The sequence below is a fragment of the Nipponia nippon genome, unplaced genomic scaffold, assembly GCF_047370975.1.
Source record: "Nipponia nippon isolate SJK-2023a ecotype South Korea unplaced genomic scaffold, ASM4737097v1 scaffold_15, whole genome shotgun sequence".
NCBI lineage: Eukaryota > Metazoa > Chordata > Aves > Pelecaniformes > Threskiornithidae > Nipponia > Nipponia nippon.
Genome location: NW_028262331.1, coordinates 3,870,022 through 3,897,215, shown reverse-complemented (window position 1 = coordinate 3,897,215; position 27,194 = coordinate 3,870,022). Strand labels below are relative to the sequence as shown.

Genomic DNA, 27,194 nt, shown 5'->3' with positions numbered 1-27,194 from the left:
CATGAAGCACCATGTGGCAGTGATGGTTTTTCACCATATGTGGGAGAGGTCGTATGGGGGAGAAGAATGCGGCCCCACTGTCCACTGGGGCTGACTGAAATGCAGGTAACTCACCACGTCTTTTATCTCCAAGCATTTCCTTCACCTAGAAATAATTGCAAACTAACCTGGCCTGAGGTTCAACTGCAGGGTGAAGGCTATCTGATGTAGATGAAAGACATTTACCAGATGCTCTCTTCTATTTTTTTTTTCTATTTTTACTTTTCATCTGGAGAGTGTTGGTCATATGCAGAGAAGTCAGTCTGTGCTTGCCAGATTAGCTCCTATGGACAGAAGACAGGGGACTGGGGAACGTGGTCCTCATTGCAATCGTGTCCGTGGGTGAGCTGAAGGTGGCAGATGGCCCTCCACCAGGAGAGGGAGCTGCCTGCCCTCCGAAGGAGCAGACAGGGTGATGTGGTTATATGGGAAGAAGGGACCTGGGCAATGCCCTGTCCCACCCCCCCCGCAGAAGGACAGTTTGCCACCTGCACCTGCTTCTGCAAAGCCTGGAGGGAGGCCGAGGAGGAAGGGAAGCAGAGAATATGAACAGATCTTGCATTGACCTTTTTCAAGGCTGAGATAGGTGTTTATTCCCACCGTTGTCCTTAGAGCTAAAGAGCGAGGCTCAAATGCAAGTGACTGGTATTCTGCTTGCCTGCCTGGCTGGGATGGCCACAACAAAATCAGTGGGTACAGGATACTGCAGAGTATTAGCTTTGGGAACCCTGTCCACATGGGAAAGGAATGCCAGCATACACTAGGCTACGCATTTGAATTGCTGCAACTGAGCTGGTGTACCACCAGTCTTCACTGTACGAATATTTTCAAATTGCTCTGAGGGTTTTTTTTTCCCCTTTCTATTTGTTCTGTCACTTTTTACAAGAAATCTGGACTAATCCAGGAAACCCTTACTCATGTTTCAGGTTGAGCACAGCCATGCAGGGCACCGCACGGTTACGCCCAGCGAAACATTCCCCATGACGGTATGGTCTGTGCCTGCTGCTGACCTCCTAGGCTGAGCAAACTGCGTCTCTGGCTCACGCACGGGGCACGTGCTCTTGCTGTCTGTCAGGGGCTGTGAAATGAAAGGTGAGGAAGTATCAGAGGGGATTTTAAGGTGAGTCATGTGTGCTGAGGATTTGGGATTTCTAATGCATCTGTTTTCTCACTCTATTCTTCAAGAAACAGAGTATTTCCTTGTTCCCATAAGGTTGATTACAATACTCAAAGCCTTCTTCCCCCCCTTCCCCCTGCTTCATGGTAATCGGATTGTGACCTCTCCCCTGGGGGTGGAGGAAAATACTTCACATATTTTTTCCTCCTCAATGCTCCTTTGCTGTAACTCTCAGCCTTGCAGCTCCTGGCAGTAACAAGCCCCTTCCTAACTGCCTAGGGGAGCACCTGTGAATAGTATCTTCTGGGTTGCCGTGTAAGGGAAGACTCTGGCTGTTGTCGTACCAATAGTAAGCACGCTTTTCCATACTGAAAGAAGTGATTGCTACTCAGAGGAGTATTAGGCATGTGTGAATGATTGCACCCGCAGCTTCGGTGTTAGTGCTGCTCATTCTCCATCTGCTCCAAGGAAGATCTAGGAAAGCCGCCAGGAAAATATAGTAGTAAATAATGTTTCTATTGCACCTGCCATCAGAGATTTGCAAAATGTTTTGCAAGTGATGCTGAAGTCCTGCTGCCGCTAGGTAAGGGGAGAGCACGTTCTTGTGCTGTCTGGTAATGTGCGTACCGGGAGGTGTGAGGAGAAGACTTAACCCTGGGCAGCACAGACCTGGTGGAGTCTATCTCTATTTCCAGGCTTGCAGTAAGAACTCAGTTACGGGAGGAGCATAGAAAATTAGATGGATGCTTCAACACGGCAATTTCGAGAAAGGAAGCGCTACCAGATTGCTCGGTGAGGTAAAAATCCCGCAATGATGGAAATGTGCAAATGTGCGTGCTCCTGGGCTTGTTATACCAGAACTGGGACCCTGCCCTGCCTTCCACCCGCAGCGGGGGCACGTCGTCGTTACACCCCGGAGTGGCTGTCACCCTTGATTTCCTGAGAGGTTACCGCTTCATCCAGAACTCTGAGAGAATCTTCTGCGGTTTCTCTGATCAAACACCTTAAATTCAAATACTTTAACTAAAACTCCTGGCTACTTCTCTGCCCCTGGATGTAAATCTGCAGCTATAAAATGTTTCGCACTTGCAGCAAGTACCATGGAAGCAGCCTGCTTCGACCCTCCCGCAGCGCTTTGAAAAAGAGCCTCCCCACAGAGCAGGCTGTGTCATTGAGGTGCCACAAGAAGCATATGCTGCACCCGAAGGTAAAGGATTCAGGCCCTCTCCGCTATGCAGACTCTGCTTCCCCCCTCCATATAGAAATAGTTCTTTTCAAAAGAAACCAGAAAAATAAAAGCAAAGATGTCGGTGTGGAAGGCCTTGACCCAAAGGCGTAAGGAGCACGGGCTGGTGGCTGTGCCCTGTAAGAAGCCCATTAGGTTCTGTGCGTTGTCTGAGCTCATGCAGCAATAGGTGGGGAGCAGCCCGCGGTGAGCTAGTTCAGAGGGAATTCTCTCTGCCTCTAACTACCAGCAAGGAGGGGCTGCCAGGGGCTTGTCTGGAGGCTGGCAGCGCCTGGCTGCAGCACTTGGCAGCCTTACGCTAGGTCTGGCAGTACAATGAGTTCTGGGTGCTCCTTGAGGGCTGGCTACTCTTTCTCTGTTTCTTTTTTCACCCTCCTCCTTTTTGGATCCTTTCAGTGAATAGGCTCACAGTTGGTGCTGGATGCATCTGTTTGAGGCCTGACACATGACGGGTAGATACCGTCCCATTGCAGAACACCCAGCCTGGAGCTCTTTGCCACTATTAAAGACCAGAAGGACAAGTCAGGTTGCTGGTAGGCCCTTTCTGAAGGGAGCCCTTCTTTCCACATCTACAAACCTAGATGCTGATTCTGGAAGAAGTTGTCCCCTAGCCTTGGATTTCCTAGGTAAGGAAGTAAAATGCCGGTGGGATGGCTCCACAGCTTTCCTAGTCATTTGCTTTCCAGCTGCTCAGACTAATCAGAGCTCTGCAGAGTCACTCAACTGCTCACCAGAATCTGATTTGGGCTGTCTGGATGTTTGAGTATTTATGCATCACCTCAAAGCTGATTACAGACATTGAGTTCCCCTTAGAAATGCTCACGGATAAGTTGGCGATTGTCAGCATGAGGAAGTTGTACAGGTATAACCTGTAGATATTTATATAGGTCTTGTAGGGGGCACTTCTAACTTTAAGTTGACTGTGAACGAGTGGGCGTTCTGTGGGTTTATCTGTGTAAAGGCTTGCACCCATTTGGCCAGCCTCATTTTTTTTTACCATGTTTCCACCAAAGTGCTACTACTTTCTTATCTCTTCAGGGAGACTTTACTTTTACTTGGTGACTATTGAATGGAGGAAGAGAGGAAGTGAAGTGGCTTGTCCAGGGCCAGCAATGGAGTTTGTCAGAACTGTGTTTATTTACCTGGTAAATTTTTTCCCCGATGCTGTGCCAACACTATACCTCTCCAGCGAGCTTGTTAGATGGAGCTGGGCAGTCCTATGGCCTGGAGTCAGCTCGGGTTTTACCTCCTATAAAACTAGTTTTTCTCACCCTCTCAGTGATAACTGACAAAAGCAAATCAGCTCCTACCTGTGTAATCCAAACAAGCTGTAAATCAACTCTGCCATGTTTGTGTGGGAGGAGGATGTTTCCAAGTGCTAGGAAGGAAAGCTGCCTTTTAAGAAGTCGGTTACCTACTTATGTTGGTTTTACGGCACACTTCTCCATGGGCTGGATGTGGAGGAGGGCAGGGCTATTCCCATGGTGCTCAGATGTGAGAAAGTTCATTGTGTTTCACCACCCATTCCACATTCATGTGGTATCAAGGGTCAGCTACTTTGTGGTGATAGAAGTGCTGTGGCTTGTGTATTGTGAAGGACTTCGCAGTTCAACAAGTTGTGGCTTCTTCAGAGAGAAAGATCTGGCAGCTTTTTTTGACAGTAATATTTCCAAGGCCTTGGTTTTGCTTCTATAAGCAAAAGCTGATGATTCAAGGGTATCACTGAGCCTATTTTTCATAATGGTAGAAAATGTTTTGCGGATGGGACCAACAGTGATAATAAAATAAGCTTTCACAGCTATTATCTTCGAGCTGTTGTCTGGCTGTGGCGCAGTCTAACGCTTGTGCAAACAGAACTAATGGCAGGCACGGTGTTATTTGTTTTTTCTAGCATAAAAGGTGGTGAGATTTCAAACTTCTCGATCTTCCTTGCAACCAGAAGTGATGTAAATTACTTCTCTGAAATCCATCTGCATTATCCAGAAAATTCCAAGTATGACAACTACTTCCTTTTCTGTCTTGTGCTAATGATAGGACAGGCTGTAAGGAACCAGAAAGGGACAGCATGGATAAAAGGTTCTGCCAGGTTGGTGCTAGAAGGCTTCTCTCTTTTATTAGAATCATATCTGCATAAAATCTTTGTAGTGTTATTAAAGAGAGACATATTATTGGGAACTAGCATATGAAGACAAACATCCCAGATAACAGACTGGAGAGCAAATGCTATTAAATGTAAGGTCAGATAGTCCTGGATATAATATCTAATAGATTTTTCTCATCAAAATGTGCCTGAATCAACAAGCGACGATACGACTTCAAATATGATTCTTGTAAGTGTTAAGGATATGATAAAGAAGTTGCTGAAAAACATTATCCTAGCTTGGGTGATCGTAAATGGGTTCTATTTAAATCAAATGAAAGGATAAACAAAAGCAGGTTTGTGATTCAGCTTTTCTGTTTCAAAGGGAAAACTGATTAGGGAAACCAGCATACTTGGATATGGAAAAGGTCTGGAATTTCTTTGCCAGCTGTTGTACAAATATTACCAGGATTTCTCCTGAGTACAGGAGTCTCCACTCCAGCATACTGAAAGAACTGGAATATAGCAGCAAAAGTGTTTGAACAAATCTGCCCTTTGAGAATAGGACCGCATAGAAGAGGGGACAAAACCAGGCAGCACTGAAATGAGATGAGTGGTGAGTAATGACATTCCTAACAATACTTGTGATCTTATGCAATATTTATATCGGTAACACTTATGGAGAATTTAAAAAGGTAATGGAATTGAGTTGGATAAATTTCAGCAATACAAAATGCATGATTATGAACCTACAGATCAACAAGGATTTCTGCTATACACAACATCTAGGTGCAATCAGATGAGGGAGAAGAATAAATGTAAGGGCCTCGCAAGGGATGGATCTGACCTGCCAGATGGGGAAAAATGCAATTGTAGTTCTAGTAATTGGGAAAGGATAAGGGGGTATTAATGCATGGTACAAAGCAGGAATGAAATCTTATCTAGAGTTTTGCATCAGGTTCTTAGCTCTGAAAAAAGTGCAGAAAAAGGTTATGCACTTCCCAGCCATCTTAGGAACCCACTTTATGAGAGAAGGAAAGAGTCTACCCTGTGAGGGGCAAGATTCCATCTATAAATACACTACAGGAATGAACAACAGAATCATATTTGAAGCAAAGGATAGCATTAGTCAAAGAGCAAAAGGGTATGACTGGGCCAGGAATGAACTTAGTCTGGAAACAAGATAAAAATTTATAATCCTCATAACAGGGAGCCTTTAAAAGTCTCCAAATTGGAGCTATGGGGAAAAGAAACTTATTTTAGAAAATGGAGGTCTGGAAGGCCTTTCCAGCCCCGTGTTTTATGGAAAGGATAATGCAGATACAACTGAGCTATTGACATTAAAAGCACCCGGTGCTATCAGGAGATAGTAATTTTCTTCTATGTGGCTGGAAACTGAACTATTTTTTTTAGGAGCAGCATTAGGCGGGGTCTGGTTATCTCCATCAGTGTTTACCAAATGCCACTCATCTCTGTTTTTTGGGATAACTGGGCACCTTTCTGGCCAGTACACATTTTGCTACAATGCTTTCAGATCTGCCTGTGAATCAATGTTGAACACATGTATTCTGAAAGAACATGTGCCAGCCTCTCTTTACATTCTCTTCCCCTCAGAGTAGAAAACATGTTTCCTGATTCTACAACCAGGCTCCAATTCAATTAAAGGAACTGCTGATGGCAGTTTGTGCAGCTTATGAATGGCAGGAAAATGTGAGTTACAGTTGCATTCAACCAGATCCTCTACTGCAAGACACGGTCCTCACTTGCAAAGGTAAATGTTCTTTACAGTGATACTGGTGAATGTGTGGAATTCATAAAATAAGGCATAGGATACATCTGTGTGCATAGTGCTGTTTGAGTCATTTAGGAAATGATGCAGGTTGGAGACCTTACAATATTCTTCCTGCTGGAGTGGATTTTTCCAATATGCAGCCCAGCCCTCTTTACAGTGAAGTCTTCTGCCAATGAATGCTCAGTGTTCTGTCTTTAAAGAAAAAAAAAAAAAAAAGAGAGGCTCTGTCTGCAACCGAAGTGTTTTCTAGTAAACTGGGCTGCAGCAAGCCTCTGTTGGAGGCTTCACTACCTTAGCTGTAGCTGGGATCTGGTGCTTTGAAGGAAAGTAGGACTCTCTTGTAGGTGTCCAGGCAGATTGCACTGAACAGCAGGAGAGTGACAGTTTCCACTGCTACACTTGTAGGCATAGTATTACCTTGCTCCTTCTGCCTTGGCTTGCACGGTTGTTCGATTGGATGTAAGAAGAGCTGCAGATTGGTCTTGCTGCAGGTTGCATTTCAGGATGAAGTTGGAGAAGATCAGCTCCAGCAGCTCAAATGAGCAGTAGTTATGCTGATACATCTATCTTAGAATTAGCTGCTAAAAAGAGCTAGTTGGAAGCAGTAGTCCTAAGAAGTTTGTTGTATTCTTGAGAATTAAGCACTTAAGCAATGCCCTCTAGCTTTGTTCTGACTTTGTAATTCTCTGTTACTTAGCAAAGCTTATAAAACTTGCCCTCTTGCCATCTATCAATTGTAGTTCATTATGTTTTGCAGCAACAAGCATAGAAATAGACAAGTGCCAGGAACTGCTGTCGTTTAGGCTCTTTGGTAGCACCAATTACCACTGTACTTAAAGCTGCTTTCCCCGCTCCCCCCACTTGCTCAGAAAGAAAAAAGCATTTGAACAATCGGAAAAGCCTGCCCTAGGTTTTATTCTTATTTGTATGTGTGTGTGTATATATATGTGTGTGTGTGTGTGTATATATATATATACACATGTACATGCATATGTGTATATACATTTGAATTTGGCTATATTTAAAAACAGATTATCAGAGCAGATGGGACTTTTCCTGGCTACTTAATCCAATAGCCTGTATGTCATAGCTATAGACTTCTGTAAATTATTTCCTGTTTGAACTACACAGGTTTTAGAAAAATATCTAGTTTTGACTTGAATAACTTTTGGTAAAGTAGAACTGCTACAATTTCTGGGATATTGGTCCATCTAATTATCCTCATTAGTGATCACAGAATCATTTAGGTTGGAAAAGACCCTTAAGATCAGATAATAAACGTGCATCTTGTTTGTTGTTTGTATCTATGTAGCTTCACACCCTAGTTGGTAAGGGCTTTTTTACAGTTTTGTCATACAGATGACTCTGTAACAATTGAATTAGTTTTTATATGTATGTGCACAAAAACCTGTGCAAATCAGCCCTTGGCCTAAAAATCTAAATCTACTTGTGCTTTTTGAATCTGTTATTATAAAACATCGTTCCCAGCCCCTTTATCTTTCTTGCAGCTGTTTCCTGAGTGCTCTTCTATTTATCCAACAGCCTTCTTGAGTGGTAGTCAACAAAACCGTACTTGCTGCATCAGAAGTAGATGTGACACCACAATTGAAAGGCGATATCACTTGCTTCCTACTCCAGGTTCCTGCAGTGTTCATAGCCCTTTTGCCTGCAGCACTGCACTGGGAACTCACGTTTAATTGACTTTTCACTGTTGGCCTACTCCCCTTTCCAAAGTGACTGCTTTCCAGAGTCAAAGCCTTTGTCCTGTAAGACCTATGGTCTGTGTTCCTAGACATTAAAACATTATTTCAACTCGCCAAGCAATCCATATCATTCCAGCAGTAAGCTCTGCTGTCCTTATTTACTAAATGCTATAGCAATGGAACATGGTTGTTGATTGCTTTCTTCCTTGTCACTAAAACAGAGCTAAAGTTCCTGAGGGACTCCTTCAGAAATATGCTTAGTAATATATCCCCACTTATAATTATATTTTGTGACTTGTTATATAGCCATGTTTAATTAACTTAATGTGTCATGGTAAGTTTGAACTGTTGTGGATCCCTAATTAGCATGTCATGTGATACCAAGTTAAGTGTTGTGCAAAAGTCCATTACAGTGATATTGCTACCTTTCAGCAGGCAAGCAAACTTTTGATCCCATTAAAATAAAAATCAATTTAACTTGGCAAGTTCTACCTTTTAATAAACTTTTGTTCATTGGTAGTAATCATATGATCCCCCTATTGGTCTATTAATCGAGTCCCATGTCAGCCCTTAGATTATTTTACTCAGGACTGATGCCAGGCTGGTAGGCCTGTATTTATGCTTATAAAATATTGGCATAACATGAGCATCCTTCCAGGCTCCTGCAAGTTCTCTCTGTTAACAGTTGTCAGCGTGTCTCGTGTCAGCAGGCCAGAGAGCCTTCATCCTGCTCTTTTAACAGTCTCTGAAGTTCTGACTTGAAAGTGTCTAAGCCTTAGAAGCTTCAGACTGCAGCATAGTCTGTTGCTGACAGCTCTGCTCCTTTATCTAATGATGAGGTAGTATACTGTCAACGCTACTCTTATGTTAAAATAGATTTGAAAATGAAAATATTGCTTACAGAGTATCATGTTCTGCTTCATTATCAATTTGTTTTAGGTCTTGATTCCAGTTTATCAAAATTTGTCCTTTTTATGGTAATAGTATGTATTTTATAGCCTCTTTCTCACTAAATGAGTGGCTTCATAGATCGTTATCATTCTCTAACTTTTCTCTTGACTAATTGGACTCATGATTGTTTCGGCCTTGTGAAACAGGCCCTATTAAAACACCAAGCACTATACACTGGTCAGGTAATTACTCACTGTCTATATTCTGTTTGCATACAAGAAAGATGATCCAAGTGTAAGCACGCCTACGTGAATCACAACTAACATTTAATTAAGTGATCAGTTCCCTTTCGTGTTGAAAATGAAGCCTAATTTAAAACTTCTCTGATTAGGAGACAAGATTGCTTGAACTGTGAAATAGTAGTTGATGATAATGAATTTTACAGAGTTGCAGTTAACTTTTTAACTGGCAGCACATGTCCCTTTACTCTGCATGTATCTCGCTGATTTTTTTTTTCTCTCCCTTAGCTCTACATCCCATAAAAGATATGCTTAAGTTCAAATCTACTCACCCCCTACTCCACGCTACTTTATCTAGGCAGCGGATTGAGAGTCTCCTTCCTCTTTCCTTTTAAGACATGAATGATCTCAGAATAATTTGGATGGTCTTCTTCAAATTGCTCTTGAATTCCCTGATCTTGACTACATTCAAACTGCGATCCCTTCAAAGGATCTCACTAGTTCCTGTAACCACCACTACCTTGGGTAGAAAATTAGCTCAGCTTTCTAATTTTGGAGTAGTGCTTTGGCTTTGAAGAATGACTTTGTCATTTTTTTCTTTTCTTTTTTTTTTTTTTTTTTTATGCTCATGATACAGAAATTTCAGAATATACAAAGAGCTCTTTGGCCAATATTCTGGGTCTCTTAACAAGCTGGGCAGGGCAATTCACTAGTGAAGCAACCCCTGCATGTTCTGTTTTGCTTGATCAAGTGGACCAGTCATTTGTGTGGACTCTAGAGCTTGAAACTGTTGAACCACTAAGAATAGCAGCTGGTTCCTTCCACCCTGTATACCTAGTTGTCAAATCTTGTCCCATGTATTTGTACGCAATCTTTCAGTCCGAGGATGTAATTGCTGTTAGTCCAGAAGAGTGCATCCCCAATATCCTATTATAAACCAAATGGCTTCACTGTAAATGCTGAAAAGGCATGAAAATTACTAAGTGTGAAATCAAATAAACCCCTCTTCTGAAAGCACAGATTGGCTCTTCAGGTGCTGAGGCTATAGATGTTTTTTTAACTGCAAATGCTTCAGCCCACTTAGAGTACTATAAATTCAAGCAACCTTGATGATGTATTAATATAAATCACATGAGGTTATCAGACTGGGATTGTGATTTTGGGGACAATGTCTGCGACAATGGATGCTCAGCTCTAATTACAGCTGCTAGTATTAAGCTGCAATTTTCAAAGTTGCTCGAGGAAATTTGGTCTTGAAATGAGTTAAGTCAACTTGACTGAGAAAACCACGCAGTTAAAGCTGTACAGTTTCAGCCTGTTCCACTTTGCGTGACCTCATCTTCTATCTGCCCTCATGTGGGCAAAAACAAACAGTGGAACCGTTTCTGTTAATGTTGTTTTTGTAAGGATCCCCTTCTCATGGCTTGAGCTGTTTTGTATGATGCCAGGAAGCTGTTTATAAATTGGTAACTGCTGGGTCTGTCCTTATTGTTTTGGGATTCCTCTGTTCCCACATGGACCTGGCAGTCCCTTCCTAAAATGCTGGGGTAGTGCAAGAATGCTATTTCTGTAACTATCCATTCCACACTAGATTCTTAAATGCTAGTTAATCAGACCTCAAGTATGTTGCTGTTCTGAGAAGTGGGACGCTAATGGCAAATGTGCATGTTGTCATCTGCAGAATCTGACTCCTCTAGTGGGAGGAGGCAGGAGTTCAGGCTCAACATCCTTCATTCAAACATGGGACAAAACTTGCCAAAAATGTGGCATATTAGTAATTGTAGTCCCCACTGGGACCTGAGGTGAGACCACAAACTCTGTTTATTTGGAGCTCTGAGACTCCTCTGAGTATAATAAAGGTCAGTACTTTTGGAGAGGGATCACTGTGTTAACAGTCCTGAACATCAAAGGCCGTTCACTAAGAAATTGCAAAGCACAGCAGTGGTGTTTGCCTGCTGTACCAACTGCCTCTGCATACTGGGATTCTGAGCGGTTTGCTATGCCTGTAGGTTTTTGGTTTGGGGGTTGCATGTCTTTTATTGAGTGTGGGGAGGGCAGGGGGGTTCGGGGTTGTTTGGAGGGTGGGTTTTTTTTTGGGGGGGGTGGGTTTTTGTTGGTGTTTTTTGTTTTAGTTTTGGCTGGCATGAGATATATGGCAGGCAGGCTGGAACACTATACAAATGTTGTAACTGAAACATTCACAAACAAATATTCAGGCGCTTGTGTAGGATTGCAGGAGAGGGTGAGAGCAGCTGCTCGCATTGTTGCAAAAGCTACATGTTTTCATGGAAATACAGCTTCTTCTGCATCCAATTTTTCATTTCAAGCACAACAGTGCAAGGGTTATAAAGGAACTGGGCCTTGGGATGCCAACTTCTGTTTGTGGATTTTTCCTTTGATTCACTGCCTCTGCCTCCATCATGTTTCTGTTGAATTCAAGGAATTAAAACACCACTATACTTTCAACATAGAGATTAAACCTAATTTGTCTTCTGAGAGATTTTAAAACTTCTGTGCATCTTGGGGCACTGTTCATGTCTTCCCTGTTTAATGAAATTGTTCTGAAGGTGATGTGGTCTGGCTGTGTTGCTCTGTGCATGTGGCACACTGCACAAACAGGCTTCAGCACACCAGTGCTCAAAGCTCTCCTCAGTGAGACGCTTAGAAAGGTCTCCCTGCATCTTGCACAAGAAACCCCGGAGCTGGACAAGCTTGTAAATGCTGCTGTGTAATATCAAATGCTAGTAACGGGTTAATTCAGCTAAGAAGTTTCTGAAGAAAAAAGAAGCCAGGAGATACATTGGGCATAATGGGAATCTAGGTGTGTCATTGCAGGGTTGTGATTCTTGCTGTCGCAGAGCTGCAATCTGTTTGAAGTCCCAGAATGTGTGGGGCTAGACAGAGTTCTGTCATTGTCCAGTGTTTTGCTCTTGCAGCCTTGATGACCACCTGATGATATGACCTTTCATAAAATTTGGTCAGGTTAAACGATAATTAATTTTAGGTTATCTGGATAACCTAAAATCAGGGATTTGTGATCCTGTAGTTTGGTGTTCTGCATAGCTTTTTTTCTTAAGTGAGAGACTGTGTGTGTCCGTGTGTGTGTGTCCGTGTCCCTGTGTTTGAGTCCTGATTTTAAACCAGATTAAGTAAAACATGGGAGAAGGACAAAAGTAATTTTGAATCATAATTATTTACAGTCTAACATGTTAGACTATTGTAGGCAGTTACTGCCCCTGATAATAGTGGTGGCTAGGCTGATGTACATTTTGGCAAAGTGTTACTTCAGGGAGACTCCAGTCCTTTGACAGTTGTGTATTGGTGATTACTGTGACTTTTTGAAGTACAAAAAGTGATCTTTCCAAGATTTTTATTAACTGAAGAAGGAATTCTAAGTAAGCTGGGCTAGAGGTGGAAAGGAGTTTTCTTCTAGTTTTCATTCTTTCCAAAACAGCACTGTGATGTCCTCTTGATGGTCTAGTTCCTCAGGCTGTCGTCACTGCTTTGATTAGGTGAGGCCCAACCTGGTCATCAACAGGGCTCAGGTCTGGGTTTTACCCACCATTCCCCTCTGCAACAGTCCCCTGCTCCCTTTCCCTCACAGCAACAGCTGGCATGGGGGAAGGAGGTGAGAGAGAAGGTGGTAGCTGGCACCTAGCACCAGGGGATCAGCTACTGCCCCTTGGGAGAGAAGGTGGCAGGCTGGTCATAAGCTTCCTGTAGGCCAGGTCTAGCCCGCGGACCGGCTACTGGACTACGTCACCAAGATTAGGTACACCGGCAAATGTGGTTTTGTTTCCTCAAAGATAAATTATAGCTGTTGTCAAACAGAAGTGCTTTTGCTCATACTGACCACCTCTAGAACTCTGGAGAGGGGGAAAAAATCAATAAGTGCAGACTAGGAAAAAATAAAATAAAATAAACATTTTCAAGCTTTTAAGATAGTAACAACGTAATGAAAGGAAGAAAATGATCCCTGAAGGGATAAGCTCTGTTGACTGCACTAGGAGAGAGAAGGGCTACTAACAAGTGAATTTGTTCTTTTCCTTGTTGAACACTCAGCAAGGTGTCTGCAAGTACCTTTCAGCAGAGCACGGCTAAGGACTTGTGCATGGTTTCACTGGGTCTCATCCGGGCAGCATATCTGTGTTTGAGGCCACTGGGACAAGACCGCGATGGGGTAGGGGCTGAGGTGCTTTCAGAGACGTGTCCAAGGCTACGTTACTTCTCTGCAGAAAGGCTGCTGATTCTCTTATCCCCAGCTAATATCTGTTAGCTGGAATCTACAGAAACTGGCCAGAGCTCATTCTGCAGCAGAGATGACATGCATGATCAGGAAGAAGCAGAAGGATGAGCTAGTTAAGTTCAGACTTGCTTTTAATTGTATCTACACACCTCTTGGGAGTGTTCCCGGTGTGAGGGAGCTTCCTAGCTTTTAGACAGAACGCAGTATCACCACTTTCTAGAAAGATGCTGTCCATCTTCATCACCAGGGTTATGAGAACACTACTGTTTTGCAATCACCATTTCAAGGTTAGGTTGTCCTAGGGGCTATGCTCAGATCAATCTAGCGACTGAAGTGGGTGTAGAAAATATTGTGTGCTCGGTAAGCAGAGTAAGAACTCGTATCTTCAGGTTTGGGACTTCAACCCATCTAGCCTGACCTCCTATATCATCAAATTACAGCCAGTTCTCTCTGCGTGGAGTGCAATAGCTCATGTTTGAGTTCAATAATGCACTTTCTAGAAAGGCAATCAACCTGGATCCAAGGAAACAGAGGAATAGAGCATACACCCCTTCTTTAGCATTTTGTTCCAGAGGATAATCACTCTGTAACAAATGTGAACCAGATGATTCATTAGGATTTTTCTAACTCCAGCTCTCAGCCATTGTTCTGGTTCTTGCTATGCCTTTTCCCACTTGATTAGAGCTCTTAGAACTGGCATTTTTCTCCCCATGATAGAGCTTGCACACTGTAATCAAATTGCCTCTCAACAACCTGTAACAGCAAACCCCAGCAATGTCTCTAAGCTAGAATCTACTCTGTTCCTCTTAAGAGGTAGTAACCAGTGATTTTAGCAGTTCAGTCATATGAATCATCCTGCCAGTAAAGCCAATTCTATCATATTTTTTCCAGTTCCCTCTGCTTTTCCTTTACATAAATCTCATGACATGGATGCACTGGCATCTGCTCGGTTTGTCTGTGAGTTTCCATGTGCAGCTGAAGGTGTTAGGGTTGGCCGTAAGACCCTGCGTGTCTGTGTCACTAACTGCCTAACCAATGCCTCCTTGTGCTATATCTGTACATCTCTCTGAGCTGAAACTCTTTGTGTCAGAAATAAAAGGATGCTCTTGCAAGCCCCTTCAGCTTGGTCTTGCGTTGTTCTGTGTTCGATGGACATCAGAAGCCTGCCTGAACTTTGGAGCATATATGTTGGCCTTTAATAGTAAGTTGGTATTTGGGCTGGTTTCTCTTTTCTGGGGAATTTGCTGGATTGAGGGGATATGGAAAAGTCACTCCGCAAACTTTTTAGGCAGTTATTTTAATGTGAAGTAAGCTACCTAGGCTTCAGTGTCAGCTGCGTTTGTGTGTTTGGTATTGGTTACAAATGAAAAGAAAGAAATTAAATTAAACTTCCATTTCTTAAGAAAACTGTGCTTTCTTAGTTGCTTTCAGGGGAACCATTTGATCCATAAGACTAAGGTCTTTAATTTTGCCTTACCTTTTAATCTCATCAACATCTTCTGAATGTTGTTTTCTGTGTGCAAAGCCCAGGGGTAGCCCAAGCAGTGAAAAAAGAGTGGAGTAGACTTTGGAGCAGACCGTACACATCTGAGGGCTCCTGGATACTTTGGCCTCTGTGGAACTCGTTGAGCCCGTAGCTCAGCTGTGTGTAGTGCCCAATATGTCTAACTTAAAGAATGCACGAGTTTTGCCTTCATTGCTGGCCAAGCTGTGTGGTCTTTGTGAAGCTATTTCACTCTTCCCCCCCCCCCCCCCCCCCCCAGTTCTACCCTATTTTTTTCTCCTTTTGGGCTATAGAATATTCTGGGTGAGCACTGTCACTTGACCACATTAGTGTACACCAGTAATTCTGGAAATTCTGAAATTAGTGGGAATGTGAAGAAGCAGTTTTGTTAGCATAACCTTTACCGTGTCAGTCACATGTGAACTGCAGATGCTGCTATGGAGTAAAAAATGATTCCCCAGAATTGGACAAATCAGCCAAAATGTTATCCTATGTTAATCCACCTATGTTGTTTCTGTTACAAAAACTGGCTCTGGGACATCTGTGCAGACCTATTCTCACCATAAAAATGTCACTTAGCACTACTTGGGAGTGTCGTGTGTCATCAGAAACGGTGCTTGCTCCTTTCCTCAGTGGCGCATTACTCAACGAGCACTGAATTGCATGCTGACTCACCAGAAAGTGCCCTTTTCGCCGGCAGCATCCTGGGGGTGCCTTTTGCAGTATCTCACCAGATTACTGGCATAGCCTGGCCCCGGCGTCATCGGTGTGAGCTCTGTGGAAAGGGTGTGACGAAGCCAGGTGTGTTGAGCACACACACACACACCACATTGTGCTGTGAGCAACTCCGGTTTCCTCAGAAAAAACTCTGTCACCTCAGAGGTGACGGGGGTTTTGTTTAAATGCGTATCCCTGAAACAAAGGCTTTAATCACGATACGGTTTTGTAGGTAAGATCAACAAACTGAGAGAAATCTTGAAATCGTAACCTACTGTTCTTGGACAAGTGCATGTTAGGTCTCTAGCAGTCATTTTATTTCTCTGGTTTTAGTTAGCTTTTGTAGTGTTACTACAGGTATGACAGGCTGGAGCCACCCTGGTTGGGAACACTTTTATCTCTTTGAAGGCTTCTCCTTTTGAAATGAAATTTCTCTTGGCCATTCTTAGCTCAAAGGTGGAACTTTATAGGGAGCGGGATGAAACTGTTTTCAGTGGGGTGAACTTTGGAGCCACTTTACTTCCTTTGAAGATGCGTGTTGTTCCTGAAGCAACTTCTGTGCAATAGGAAAATCGTCTGGGGCCAAGCAGGAGCTGCGAGGCCGGTAGCCCATTCTGGCTTGCCCTCACCCTGCCTCACACCACCGTCCCTTCCCGAGAGCAGCTGTTCTGTGACTGTAGGTGGTTCTGCGAGTTGAAAAGTAGGCAAGGAGATGATTTTTTTTTTTTTTTTTTTTTTGGTACGGATTTTTTCTTAAAACCAGATCTGAGGGTTCGGCCTGTGTGGCCCACGGGGGAGTTCACTGTCGAATACAGGCCAGTATCGCTTAAGCCCTTGGTTTTGCTTGCTGTGTTTCCCCCAGCTCACCGCAGGTCTCTGCCGGCCGACGCGCCCTCAGCCGAGGCGCGGTGCTGCGGAGCACCAACACCCCGCTGAGGGGAGCGGCTGCCCAGGCGCGAGCCCCCGCCCGCGCTGAGGGGCGGCGCGCGGCGGGCTGCGGAGAGCCCGCCGGCCCTCGGGGCGGGGCGCGCGCGGCTGCGCGCGGCCGCTGAGGCGGGCCGGGGCGCGCGGGGGGCGGAGCCTGCGCTGGGCCCCGCCCCGCCGGGGCAGCTGTCAGAGGCGGCGGCGGGGGCCGGTCCCGCGGGCAGGCGGCTGGGGCGGCCGCGGGATGCGGCGCTGAGCGCGGAGCGGCGGTCACTCTGCGCCCCGCCGTTGCCTCCCGCAGCCCATGATGTGCCTGGAAAGCGACGGCTCCTCCGGTAGCAGCCCGGGCTGCGGCGGGCGGCTCCGAGCCGGCGACGAGGAGGAGGAGGAGGACGGCGAGCGGGGCTGTTGCGGCCGGGGCGCTGAGGGAGAGGTGCAGACCCTGTCCGGCAGGATGAACCCGCCGGCGGGCGGCAAGCACCCCGAGCGCCCGGCCGCCCGCCACAAGGCGCCGAGCCTCGGCCGGGCCCGGGTGGCGGCCGCCGGTATCCTCAGCGTGGGCAACGTGCTCAACTACCTGGACCGGTACACGGTGGCAGGTGAGGGCACCCCTCGGCTTCCCTCGCCGCCGGCGGCGGGAGGCGTCCGCTGCCGCCGCGGGGGCAGCCGCTGCCCGGGCACCGGTGCAGCCGCCTCCGTCCCCACACGCCGCCTGCCCGGTGGGGCCGTCCCGGGGGGGGGTGGGGGTGGGGGGGTGGGCAGCGGGGCTCGGCCGCAGAGCCCGGCCCGGGGCTCCGGTTCGCCGTGCCCGAGCTGGAGCAGGTCGCGAGGGCGGCGGTGCGGCCGGCTGCGGCTGGTGCCCATTGTGCAGGCAGACCCTCCGGTATTGTTCTCTAGTTTGCCTGAATTTTATCGGAAATAAAAGGAGGTGTCCTTTGTCTGTCTGGGCTCGGTGGCGGAGTGAAGGTTTGGGGGGGCCTTTTCGGCGAGGACCGATGCCGGGTAGGGCTGGCAAACGCGGAGGATACTTCATGTGATTTTGTGGGCTGACGGGAGAAGCGTTATCGATCTGAGGAGCAGTACAAACGCTGTGGGTGACAGGTGCAGCGGCTGTCGGAGAAATACAGTCTGCCGTGAAACGGGGGAAATAGAGGAACGCGATCACTTCTGGTTTTGCGGGTGAAAACGGCACTGAGGCACATCACCTCTGCTTTGTCCCTGCTGCGTCCCTCCAGCCTGGAAAGCCAGGCTGTCCTTCGGTGCTCTGCCAAGGAGCGTCCCTTCGCTGCAGAACTCACGGGTAGGTGACAGCGGAGCTGCCTGGTGGTTGCTGCTGGCTGGCGGGGGAGCGGTCCGCAGAAGGAGCAGCAAGGCAGCTGCATTGCACTTTGCAAAGCGTCTGTTGTTTTCTTGAGGTAAACGTTTCAAAATCGTGCGCTGCCTGACGGATGCGTTTTACCAGCCGTACTGTGTGGAAGGCGCTCCGTGCCCCAGCGATTACTACTACTACGAAGCTCGGCTCTGAAACAAATGCGTGTTAGGATGTTTGCTGTACCGGTCCCTAGAGGGGACTCCTCGTTTATTCTTGTCAGGCAATAACAGCAGGGAAGATGATGATTACCGAACTTTTTCTAATTAGAAATGAAGTAGGCTTGTTGGTATTCAACTGTCTCATGTAATTAAAATATAATACATATTCTGTGTTTGGCAATACTGATAATTTTATCTTTAGAGCTTATAAAGGCGTTTGTGCATGTATAAATTTTGCTGTATGCATATACATATTTTAATCACTAGGACTCAATGTGGTGTTAAATCAGATGTTTGTTTATACTACATTAAAATAATATATGTTTGTAGGGCAGTAATAGGGTGCAAGGGGCATAAATCTAGTTGCTGTTGTCAGAATAAGTCAGCCAGGTTGGCTTTGTTTTGTCTGGGGTAGGGAGATGGGGAGGATTAGAAGGAAAACTTAACTGACACTGTTGTGGCTTTTTTTATTATTTTTTTTAGACAGGACTTGCTCCTTCAGGAAGCATAAAGGCCAGTCTTGGGAAGTATTGGGTGCTGGCTTGGTAGTCAGTACGTTACATGAGGAAGCCTGAAGATAAAATGTTGATCTGTTACTACTGAAGGAAATTGTAGATTGTTCCTTCACCCTCAGATAGGAATCTCTCTAGTAAAGAGGTTTACCACAAAGCACCATTTTCTTTTAATGCATGGAAAGTTTCTTTTTCAGGAAGCTATTCCCTGCTCCCCCTCATGTATGTTCAGTCTATTTATTTATTTATTTTTTTAAAAAAAGCGCATTATCTTGTTCACCTATTTGCTCTAGTACTTTCAGCAAGAGCTTTGTCATCTGATTTTTCTGCCTGCAAGAACAGAAGGCATGGGATGCTCTGGCAAAGGAAGGCAGAAGCATCTTCGTTTCTGGGAAGGCTGGAAAGTGCCTGACCAGAGGATAAAAATGCCTGCCTCCTGCAATGTAGTATTGCCAGTCCTCATGCTACAATTGCCAATATTTCTAGGATAAGCTCTGCTTTTGCAGTGCCCAATAACTGCCCTGTGGAACTTATCTGTTAGCTTTCAGCTTGATATCAAAAGTTTAAGATCTCAGACATCAGACTTTCCTTTGGGGACAGGATCAAATTTTACTTGTTCTTTTGTTTTCTGTCAATGGGTATTTATTTTTCAAACTGGTGTTTTATAAAGCGCTAATCCAAAACAAGGAATAATTTAAATCCAGACCAATAGAAGAGCTTTGGTAATAAAAATGATGTGTTTTGAGCTCAAAACTGACTTTATAATAAAGTCTTCTCTACAAGCAATCCTTGCTTTTGTATTTTGAGACTTAGTGCGTACCACATGCTTATGTGATGTGCACTTGCATATGAATCAAGCTAGCACTTTGAATATTCAGCTCATGTCTCAAGACAGGTAATAATTAGTGAACACAACTCTTCAGACCTTCAAAGTACATTTCAAATACGAATTGTTGCAGCATCGTAATAAGGGAGTTTAGCACTAGCCATGTTATGGCAGGGGAAGTAGCATCAGAAGTTATGATTTACCTAAGGCCAGTGAACTGTTGTGAGAACTGGAATTAATTTCTGGTTCCAGCTCTATTTGAAACAAGTGTTAGAAGAGCAGCAGTACCAATGGGAACTGGTTCCTGAGGATTTGTGTCTTTAGGGTGATCCCTTCTGTGGGTTCTCTGACGTCAAATAAGAGTTGACCTTTGTCATTAGCCTTTCTCTTCTTGTCTTGTGAGAGTCTCTCTTCTACCCAACCATTTTTTTAAAATGAAAGTGTTGGGAGCTTTGGGACTTCTTCCTGCTGTCAAATTTAGGCAAAAGCAGGTCAGTGGTCTCAAAAGTGATTAGTAGGCAGCTGACAGACAGACATAAGGAGACAGAGAATCCACTTTATGAGCACAATACCACAAGTACATCTTCTATCTTACTTGAAAACTTGGTTGCAACCATTTTGGTCTTCCTGGTCATAAATGCAAGTATAAAAAAAAGCAAGTATATATTTAATGTGTATATATATAGTAAGCATATAAAAGTATATATTTTTAGTCAATAGGAGAAAAAAAGATCATATATGGAGTGCTTTGTTGCAAATGTAATTCCCTGGGTATCTTCCGCTATTTTCTAACATAACCACATGGAAGCTAGATAACATGCATCTAGTCAAGGCTAGATCTTAGGTAATAGAAAGAAAACTCTAGGCTGACCTCTCCTATAGTACATCTTGCTTCTGAAAGTACAAAGCAAATGCTTTTTATTATGTGTTGCTGAAAAGTAAAGAGCAAATGTGGTATTTCTTGGTGTTTACACTCTGGATACAAAGACGTTGTGTATAATGAATTGTTCTTGGGTAATCTTTTTTCAGGCGCAACAAACAAGGAAGGAGCTGCCTGTTTCCTTAGTTTTGGTTTAATAACTTCCCAGCATAGACTAAATGGATTTAGGATGGCATATGCCTTTTGGTATCTGGGATGTTCCACGACAGAACTTGAGTGCAGTTTTCTGAGATACAGGACATGTTCAGCTTCACACCTGACAGTAAGTTGCAGCTCTTTTGGATGATGAAACTGGGCCTCCACTGAGGACTGGCCTGCTTCTTGCTGTTTAAGTTTCTTCCAATACTTTAAAGATAAAAAGCCTGCGCAGTAATAGTGGATCTTTCAATAACGTACTTAAGTTTACACAGAGTTGGAAATTTCCAGTGTTTATGGGGAATGTTAAAATATAATGATATTTGGGAGAAGCTGTCCTAGACAAGAAGCAGGAGTGCCTCTACTGTGGCTCTTCTAAAGAAAAGATTGAAAACTGTGCTGCACATGACTGACTTGAAGGGAAGTGATCCTCTGCAATTTTCTTAAGAGGTCTTTGATCATACTGAAAACAGTTGCCTGTAGAAAAAGCATTCTTTCAAGAGCCATGATATTTTGCTGCTATTAGGAAAGCAAAAAGTAAGGAAAAGGGAAAACTAGCAGTAGTGAAACTATTGCAGGATCAGCTGTGAAACTATAGCATTTCAGCCATCTGGCGATGCTGGGACATACCTTCTTCCTTAATGAAGTTTTGGGAAAAGTCATCTTGCTTTCAGAAGCTTGGAATGTGGTTTCGCAATTATGCCATAGATGACCTTTTACTATGCCTGCTGTTGACGATGAAAATAGTCTTGCTTCATTAGGGTGTCACCTCCACCTTCTAATTCAGACGCTACTTCCTGGCATTTCTGTGGTGCCTTTAATTTAAAGGTAATGATTTAATTAAGCTGGAGAACTACCCAGCAAAGTAAATGAGTCTTACTGTCCCACTAGAGAAGGGGAAACAGAGTTGTAGAGTGTCGGCGATTTGCCTGTGGTAACGTAGTTAGTGGCAGAGTCTTGGCTGGTATTAGTTCATCCTTGAGGTTCTCTATCCCTGTGTCACAGTACGCCATGGGCTTTGGTCTGCTGTTTTTGTTCTGTAAATGTCTGTAACTTGCTAATAACCATATTTGTGTTAATTAGCCTCTCATTACAACACATAGTTGCAAATCAAATACCATTCTTTGAAGATACATACATGCAAATGATTATTGAAAGTTGAAAGTCAAGTTTAAAACTATGTAGTACAAGCTGTAACTGAAGGGTTAGGAAAGGTTCAACACTAACTCTCAAGTGCAAAGACATTGAAGAGTTTATAAGCCAAAACTGCCTTTTATTTTTTTTCATTTGTGAGCTCACATTTGTGATAGTAATATATTACCTCATAGCATGTTTCGTACTGAATGGTCTTCATGCAGTCTGAGATCTCATATATGTAATGGGATAAAGAGGACCCCTTATCCCCATTGTAACAAGACTGTGCTCAGTGCTTATAGTTTCAGGGAGGAAACCATTAAGTGGCAGTGTAAGCTCTTCATTTTTTTTTTTTTTTTGTCTCTTGTTGACCTAATCTGAACCCAGGACTCTGCTATGGAAGGAGTGTAATGTTGGAAAATATTAGAAAAGAATATTGACAGAACCTGCTCGAGCCAGCAGTGCCACTAGCTCACGCATGTGAGAATTTGGAAAAGGACAACAATGTTTTGCTTGGACAATAGTACTTGTTACTGGCTCAAAATTCAAGGTACTGCACTGTGAGCAGAAGCTAGAAGGACCAAACCTCATACACTTCAAAAGCTGGCGATAGAAAGCACTCTGCAGCACAGTGACAAGGACTGTGTAGTACCATCTAGTTCTCTTAACGTCGTGTTTTCCCTGTCTGTTGGGCTTTATTGCATAGTCAGCTGCTTCCTGTTTGCCGGTTCTTACGCGAGTTGGCAGGATTTGTTCCAGAGTATTTTACATTTCAAGTGAAGTCTTATTATGTTTAATCATAGTATTTTTCTTCCTTGTGATGTAGGTTTGCCAGATAGTTACTATCTTTGTTATTATGTGCAGATTTTCCTGTTTGACTCTCAGATACTCTTTCATGCATGTTGATTAATTTTATCCCCAAAGCATCCAAGTCATCGCAGTCAGTGAATGTGGCCTTTATTACATGGAATTAAGATCCTCATAAATATTGAGTATGTTCTTAAGAATAATGTGATGATCTTAACTAGTCCCTTGATCTCTGAGACTGTCAATATCAGAAGCTGTGCGGAAAAGCTTCTCTGGTCAAAAGTGTGGGAATTCTGTAATCATTCCTTCAGGACTTTTCAAATAGCATGCCAAGCTGTAATTGTGTTGAATTCCATCGGTCAGCTTGGTTTTAGTTGCTTCCATTTGTTATACGTTTATTCTTTATTGCTTCTGCTAGACTGTATACCAGAAGCAAATAATCTGGCTATTAGGTAGTATGGTGGGTTACTAAGTTCAATAGTTGTTAAAAGCTGGTGACTTTCCCCTAATATGAAATCCCATAGCTCCTGCTTGGGCTTTCAAGTGCTGAGGAACTTGTGATTGAAAGGTGATGTTATCATGTGTTGCCTGAATCAAATAAGGTTTGTAAAAAGTCTTGAGATTCCTTATAACTGTTAATAAAGGCTCATGGTACCTATTCAGGAGATTCAATGGGAAACTATAATTTTATTTTACCAATAGAAATTAGGAAATTCAGAGATCAGAACTCTGGCAGTGTTGCTTGTTTGCGTCATCATTGCTTTATGCGTATTATAGACCAGGACATAGTTGTGCAGCTTCTAATGAATCGGATGGTGCACCCAAGGTACTTACAATCCATGTATATCAAGAGATATCAGAGGGCTGTAGGCCATGGATGGGAGAGTCTGAAGGAGACAAGAGACAGTATTGGTTAGTGTAAAGGGCCCTAGGAGATTAGCAGATATTACTTATTTGGTAGACAGCATAGCCAGAGTGAGGAGGGATTTGAGGGAAGGCAATGGTAGCTTTCAGCAAGTGTTTACAGACCGCATCTGCCAAACATGATGAGCATCGCAGGAGAAATCATGAAGATGTCTGTTGGAAATGGATGCTGGGGGGTGACGCCCTTCTGCTGATTGAGAGTGTTTTCTGGAAATTGGCACTGTGGATGTAGGGTGGTGAGTGTTCCAGGAAAAAAAAATAATGTATATTCAAAATGAGTTCTGCGAAGGACCTGTGAAGTGCCTAAGGGGCCATGGAAGTTAATGGGAGGTGAGCAAAATGGGCTTGGGCTCAGAGCCCAGAGAGGTATAAGTGAGGTGAACAACTCCTGGTGGTTTCCAGAGAAGTTTGGGTACAGAACTTGGCATGGACCTCTCTTGAAAATTGTGTTTTTGCTGAACTGGTCTGAAGTTCTTGGTCTGAAAGTCAAGAAGCAAATCTGAGACAGATGCAGGCAACAAAACCCAAACAAAAACAAACAAACAAAAACCCAACCAAACAAAAAAACCCCAAACCCTTAGTTCTGCGCTTTAACTACTAGAACCTCCCTTTCAGTTTGGTACTATTAAAATAGTGCGCCGCGCTATTCATAGACTGGAGGAGTACTTTACTTAGAATTGGCACGCACAGTAGGCATCTCATAGACATTTTTTTCTTTTTTTGACACATCTGTTTTCATTGTTGTTTTGTGGGTGTTTGTCTTATGTAAGCCAGCTATTTCTGTAGGGTTGCAGGGAAAGGAAGTGAAAGGGAGGGAACACTAATTCCCGTGCTTCTGGTTTTACAGCAGTATAAATAATCAGGAAAGTGAGAATGTGAGAGATGCTGGATGACTAAAGGGATGTAGGATCCTTCACTTTTGAGGTCATTGCTTTGGACGTATTGCCAGGCAGGAGTGGCTGAAGGTTTCTTTTGGAAGGTTCTTGGATGAGCTGGTCAGGACCCTGTGGCGGTCTCCTTCCACTCTTCGTGGTGCTGTGTGTTTCATGAAAGCCTCCACACAAGGCATGGCTGGGAACTACCATGTTATCTCTTAATATATAAAATGACAGAGTAAGGCACTGAGTTCTTCTGTCAGGCTGATCCTCCTAGACAGCAGTGAAGCGTGTCATGAAAGCAATGTAGCTGCTCCCACCTATTCTGTGCTTCTGTTTTTGAGGGAATAAATATCAATCATCCTTCTCCAGAACTGTTGATCTTCTACTACAACTGAAATCATAGAGCAATTTTAGCTGAAGGGAGAGAAATACAGAAGAAAAACTCAGCTTTGTGCCTTGCCAGACCCAAATTCAGGCTTCAGCAATATGAACATACCAGAGTTATGTTGTAGGTGAACAATATTATCTCTTAAAGGCTTTTTTTTTTTTTTTTTTTAAATACTTTTCCTATGTTTCTGCTGGTGGCCAGCAACTGTAGTGGCTGAACAGAACAGCAGAGGGAAAAGATCAGGGTTATACGGAGAATAGCTGCAGTAGCAGCTTAGAGCTTGGCTGGCAGAATGAGAGAACCCCATGCTGGAATGAAAATCCTTTCAGCCTTGGCATGTGATGATGTTTTTTTATTTTAAGGCTGCATTGAACCAAAACTGCAGTAATCCATTTTACTCCTTCAGGCTTCTGCCAATAATTATGTAAATAACAGAACACAGTTAATTATTTGTTTCATAGCTTCCCATTTTCTTTATTCATATTAGAAACATGTCATTATTGTCTTAGACCGTGAGCCCTGTGTTCTTGGCAACATGGAAAACAACAAGAGCGGGTGAACTGACAGAGTCAACAGGACTTCTGTCTGTGTGAAGCCTGCAGGGCTTGAATTAAACCTACCCGAAGGTTAACTTTGATTCGTATGGCTGTCCTGTGATTTGGTGATCAGTTCTCTCTGCATATTCTCATTTCAGAGAAGCGATCCTTTGGGAGACTGTGCCAGCAAAGCAGTGCAGATCTGAAAGGGGGGTCTTGCCCTGTTGCTGATATGCAATTTTCACTTCTTTCTGCTTGTCACCTCTGTGTTTCATGATTTGTGCCTGTGTTGTACTGATGACCTTGGACATTTTGCATTTATGCTGGCATATATAGTTGCTTTAGCACAGTTCTGCTACCAGGTGTGCACTTTGGGACACACACTCTACAACTGTGTGCTCTTGCCGTATACCTTTTCAGTGAGACTTTTCATTTGAAAATGTGAGACTGACAAGATGTTTTTTTTTCCCCATAAGATACTGGATTCTCATTTTTCCATTGCCTGTAGTGTTGGGTGGTTTTCTCCAACAGGCTCGTGCTTGTACGCTCTATCCCAGCTAGACCCACTGTGGCTTGGCTGTCCTGAGCAGCATGAGTTAAATAATTTGGTCAGCTATCCAGGCTTTAGTAGTTGAGCAGGTTGGCGTATGAAATGTTGGTTATGGGACACTGAATCAGGGCTGCTTAAGCACTTTGGGGCAGGGACTAATTTTGTGCAGTTCCAGGCATACTGTCAGTGCTAAATAATAATTAATATAGGATTGCAACACTATTAATAAATGCTGACTGTGTAAGTTAGGAAACAAACTATGCAATAAGGAAAAATTATTTCTAATGCACCAGTGTGCCTCATAAAAAGTGGTCATTGCATGTGTTTGTGTGTTAAGCTATTAGAACTCAAATACTGCTGCAGCTATACTAATGTTAAAACATTTATAATAGTCTTGTTATTTCCGTCTAGCAGCCAGAAATGCTGACTAACTTTCAGGATAACAATCTTTTATATAGTCAGGAAACAAAATACCCAAGGGCCACCGGTGACTGACAGCTATAATGCTCTGATTAAAACTGACAGTTCCAACTTATCAGCTCAGTCTGGATGTGTTAGTCCCTTCTCTGATGGGGAAGAGAAGGAGGAGGACAAAAAGCAATGTAATGTGATAGTATTAGGAGATGAGACTTTTTTTTTTTCCTTTGCAATTTTTGAGGAATTTGTAACTCAGAAGTACCAAACAAGGTACCTGAGTAATAGTGCTTGGAAGGGCAAACATTGATCTCTCCATGATGACCTTCCTATAATAAGATACGGAAAATACTAAGGTGCCGGGTTCTAGTTAGTGGTTTTTAGACTATGACAACAATGTGCTGAGATTCCTGAGCTTCTGATGATCAATTAAGCTATGGTGTTTTATTTCCAACTGGTATTAAGGCAAGGGAGATTTTTTTTTTTCTCTAAATGAGAGGAATCCTGGTGTTCTTGTTCATCTGTGCTTGCATACAGACTGCATAAACAATTATACAATCCCTAATGAAAAACCCTGAGTCACTGGTCAGAACGTGAGGTTGTTGGATGCTGATTCTGGCCAAAGGTTGGGCACTCGCCCACGAACACTCCACGCAGTGAGTGTATCTTCTGCTCTTTCCTCCCTGCTTTTCTCCCCAACAGCATTTCTTAGCTGTCAAGGCAATAACCAACTTTATTTCATTTACCTCTGTGTTCATTTAATCTACTTTTTATATGTATGCAGGTGCTGGATGCTCATGAGCAGTTTGCAGTGCTTCCCTAGCATGTATTGCTGTGTGCTTGCCAGCTCTGTGATGTACTTTGAACTGTACAGAAGGGCCGAAAAAGCAATAAATTTAATGAATTTGCTTCTCTTGCCTATTTCATTATAGCAGGGTCTTGGTAGAACTGCTAAAATTTAGGGTCGCTTGCTATTTCCTTCATAAAACATGTATTTTTAGGTAGTCATAGTCTGCACCTCTTACATGTTGGCAAATTCCAGCTTGGCATAAATGGATATTACTTGCAGTTATTTTGAAAGCTTAGATGTGTGACCGGTTTTGGAAGTTAGTGCACCGTTTT

The 27,194-nt window shown here is 43.6% G+C and overlaps 1 protein-coding gene across 6 annotated transcripts in view; it reads left to right on the top strand.

Annotated features, from left to right (window-relative positions):
• SPNS2 (SPNS lysolipid transporter 2, sphingosine-1-phosphate) overlaps positions 1 to 27,194 on the top strand; it is a 183,973-nt gene that overhangs the window by 28,858 nt on the left and 127,921 nt on the right. For 4 of the 6 annotated variants that reach the window (XM_087752200.1, XM_087752198.1, XM_087752199.1 and 1 more), the window contains exon 1: positions 16,705 to 17,097. In XM_087752200.1, coding sequence (XP_087608326.1) covers positions 16,803 to 17,097 — 295 coding nt within the window. In that variant the 5' untranslated portion in view covers positions 16,705 to 16,802. Of the gene's footprint in view, positions 1 to 965; positions 1,160 to 4,867; positions 5,099 to 6,096; positions 6,254 to 16,704; positions 17,098 to 27,194 lie in introns of those variants that run through there. The other 2 variants (XM_087752201.1, XM_087752202.1) reach the window with 1 other exon arrangement.